The sequence below is a fragment of the Uloborus diversus genome, chromosome 7 (genome assembly GCF_026930045.1).
Source record: "Uloborus diversus isolate 005 chromosome 7, Udiv.v.3.1, whole genome shotgun sequence".
In the NCBI taxonomy this organism is placed as follows: domain Eukaryota; kingdom Metazoa; phylum Arthropoda; class Arachnida; order Araneae; family Uloboridae; genus Uloborus; species Uloborus diversus.
Window position 1 is genome coordinate 32,966,165 of NC_072737.1, and position 3,139 is coordinate 32,969,303.

The 3,139-nt window shown below is 34.2% G+C and overlaps 1 protein-coding gene across 1 annotated transcript; it reads left to right on the forward strand.

Moving 5' to 3' along the window:
• The first annotated feature begins 1,783 nt into the window (after positions 1 to 1,783).
• Positions 1,784 to 2,653, forward strand: LOC129226646 (uncharacterized). The gene is made up of 2 exons (XM_054861276.1): positions 1,784 to 2,194; positions 2,282 to 2,653. The coding sequence occupies exons 1-2, from the start codon at positions 1,784 to 1,786 to the stop codon at positions 2,651 to 2,653; spliced, it is 783 nt and encodes a 260-aa protein (XP_054717251.1).
• Positions 2,654 to 3,139: the final 486 nt, after the last annotated feature.

Here is a 3,139-nt window from a genome sequence, read left to right on the forward strand (position 1 = left end):
TTTGTATACATATGATATAAAATTAGACAAAAATGCAGTTCCAAAAATTTCTGCACCTAGAGTTATACCAGCGTCTTTAAAGGGAAAAGTTAAGGCAGAGATTGATAACATGGTGTCAAAAGGGGTACTTGAAAAAGTTACTGAACCAACAGACTGGGTTAACCCTATTGTTGTAGTACAGAAACCAAACAAAGAAATAAGAATTTGTATGGATCCCAGAGGCTTAAATAAGTATATTAAAAGAGAGCATTACCCAATACCAACCCAGCAAAGTCTTTTTTCGGAATTGGAGGGAGCTAAATTTTTCAGTGTCTTGGATGCATCAAGTACATTTTTACAAATTCCTCTAACAGAAAAAAGTTCTAAATTGTGTACCATTGCCACGCCTTTTGGACGCTATAAGTTTTGTAGATTACCGTATGGATTAAGCAGTTCACCTGAGGTGTACCAGAAAACTATAGAAAATATATTTATTGACATAAATGGTATTTTAATATACATTGATGATATACTTGTGTTTGGGAAAACTCAAAAAGAACATGATGCCAAGTTAAAAGCTGTTCTAGATAGAGCTCGAGAGCATGGTTTGAAATTATCTAAAGAGAAGAGTAAAATTGGAATGGATTCTGTTAAATATTTGGGTTTTGATTTATCGAAGAATGGACAGTCTATGAATGAAAACAAAGTTAAAGCTATAGTAGAATACGGCACGCCAAAGAATAAAGCAGAACTTCAAAGATTTTTAGGTATCATTACATTTCTAGGAAAATTTATACCAAATTTATCTGACAGAACAGGTATATTAAGGAAGTTACTTGGAAAGAATGTAGAATTTGTATGGAGTTCAAATGAACAAAGGGCGTTTGAAGACTTAAAAAAATGTGTTAAAAACTCTCCTGTTTTGTCTTTATACAACAAAAGATAAACTCTCCACAGTGTCTGTAGATGCAAGTCAATTTGGACTGGGTGCTGTTTTGATACAAGAGGGTCACCCAATTGCATACGCGTCATCCTCATTGACAGACACACAACAACGTTACAGTCAAATAGAGAAAGAACTGTTGGCAATTTTAATTGGTTGTAAAAAGTTTCATTATTTTATCTTTGGAACTAAATTTTTGGTTGAAACTGATCATAAGCATCTAATAGGTCTATTGAAAAAGCCTATAGATAAGTTGTCCCCAAGACTACAGCGTATGGTTTTAGAATTATTTAAATATGATTTCGAACTAAAACATGTACCAGGTAAAAAATTATATATCGCAGATGCATTGTCTAGGACACCGTTGAAAGGTAGTGAAGATACTAGTTTTTTAGAGGCCGGAGCTGCAGTTGTTCATACAGTCCTATCAGCTACTGATGAGAAGACCGAAGTTCTAAAGATTGCTACTAGAGATGATCCGGAGCTAATTTTAATAAAAAAATACATTGAAGAAGGTTGGCCGCAAAGTTTTAAACAGATGCCTGAGAAAACTAGAAGCTATTGGGACAAGAAAGCAGAACTTCACTGTTACAACGATTTAATATTTCTGGGAAATAGATTAGTAATTCCCACAAAGATGAAAGCTGAATTTTGCAGAACATACATTCAGCCCATCAAGGGATAACATCTTGCATAAACAAAGCTTCAAAAAACGTATATTGGCCAAATTTTTGCGAAGATATAAAAAAATTCATTAATGCATGCACAATTTGTCAACAACATCAACGTGCTAATGTAAAAGAAACTTTACTACCATACAGTATACCAACACTGCCATGGGAGGAGGTAGCTATTGATTTCATGTATCTACAAAAAACAGACTATCTTTTATGTGTTGATTACCATTCCGAATTCATAGAAATTAAGAAATTGACAAAGAAAACAGCAGAGCCAGTTATCAATGCACTGAAACAAATTTTTAGGACACATGGTATACCACGCAGGTTGCATTCTGATAATGGTCCACCGTTCGATAGTAGACTTTTCCAAAATTTTACTAAGTCGTATGACATAGAGCCTGTAACATCGTCACCTAAGTATCCAAAATCAAATGGAATGGTAGAGAAAGCTATTGGAACGATGAAATCAATTTTACTAAAAGTTATTAGAAGCAAAGGAGATCCCAACCTAGCAGTACTGGAATACAACAGCACTCCAAAATCCAGTTTGTTATCACCGTCAGAAATGCTTATGGGACGAAGACTTAGAACTGTAATGCCACAGAAAACATCTCTTCTCACACCAAAGTTCCCAACAGATGAAACAATAAAGATTTTAAAAAAGCAGCAAAATAAACAGAAAGAATATTATGACAGATCAGCTGTAAAACTGTCAACTCTAAAGAAAAATCAACCAGTTTTCGTACAGCTAGGGCACCGAGATTGGGCCCCAGGGACAGTTATAGAAAAGTTAAATACACCCAGATCTTACTTAGTGAAAACAGCGGCAGGAAGTGAACTTCAAAGAAATAGAATTCACCTTAGACCAGATGAGAGTAAAGAAAACATGGAGTTGGATGTAGATAAGGAAAAATTAAAATCACCATGCACCCAAATAGTAAGAGAGGATTCATCTGAAAATCCAACTGAGACTCTGCCTGATAATGTCTCAACCCCCAAACGAGAAAAACGCATAATAAGAAGACCCCTCAGGTTCCAGGACTATGTTTAAAAAAAAAAATTTGACATTTATTTCTCTTGAATATTTTAGTATTTTAGTATATGTTTAAATTGTGATTGTTTTAGTAATTTTTGCACTTATTTGTCTTTATCATTTTAATCTTTAGTGCATGCTTAAATTGTGTTTGGTTTAAATCAATTTTTTTGTTTAAAAAAAAAAAAAGGACGTGTGACATATTGTATACTAATAAGCATCAACTTGTAGCGCATGCGCGGTTGCCAATGCTTTGGCTGGGAAAGTCAGTCCATGGAGTGGGAATAAAACAGTTAGACGTTCATATTACTTTGTCCTCCTTATTTTGGTATTATCATTCCACACACGTTGAAGAACCCAACCCTGGATGATTTATAACTATATAACAGGTAACATTAATAGCAGATGAAATAAAATAGGATTTTGACACTTTTGGTCACATAAACTGTTCCTCCAAGCATGAAGCTTTTAAGTGTTGGTTGTAATAAGTATTTACATCATTTG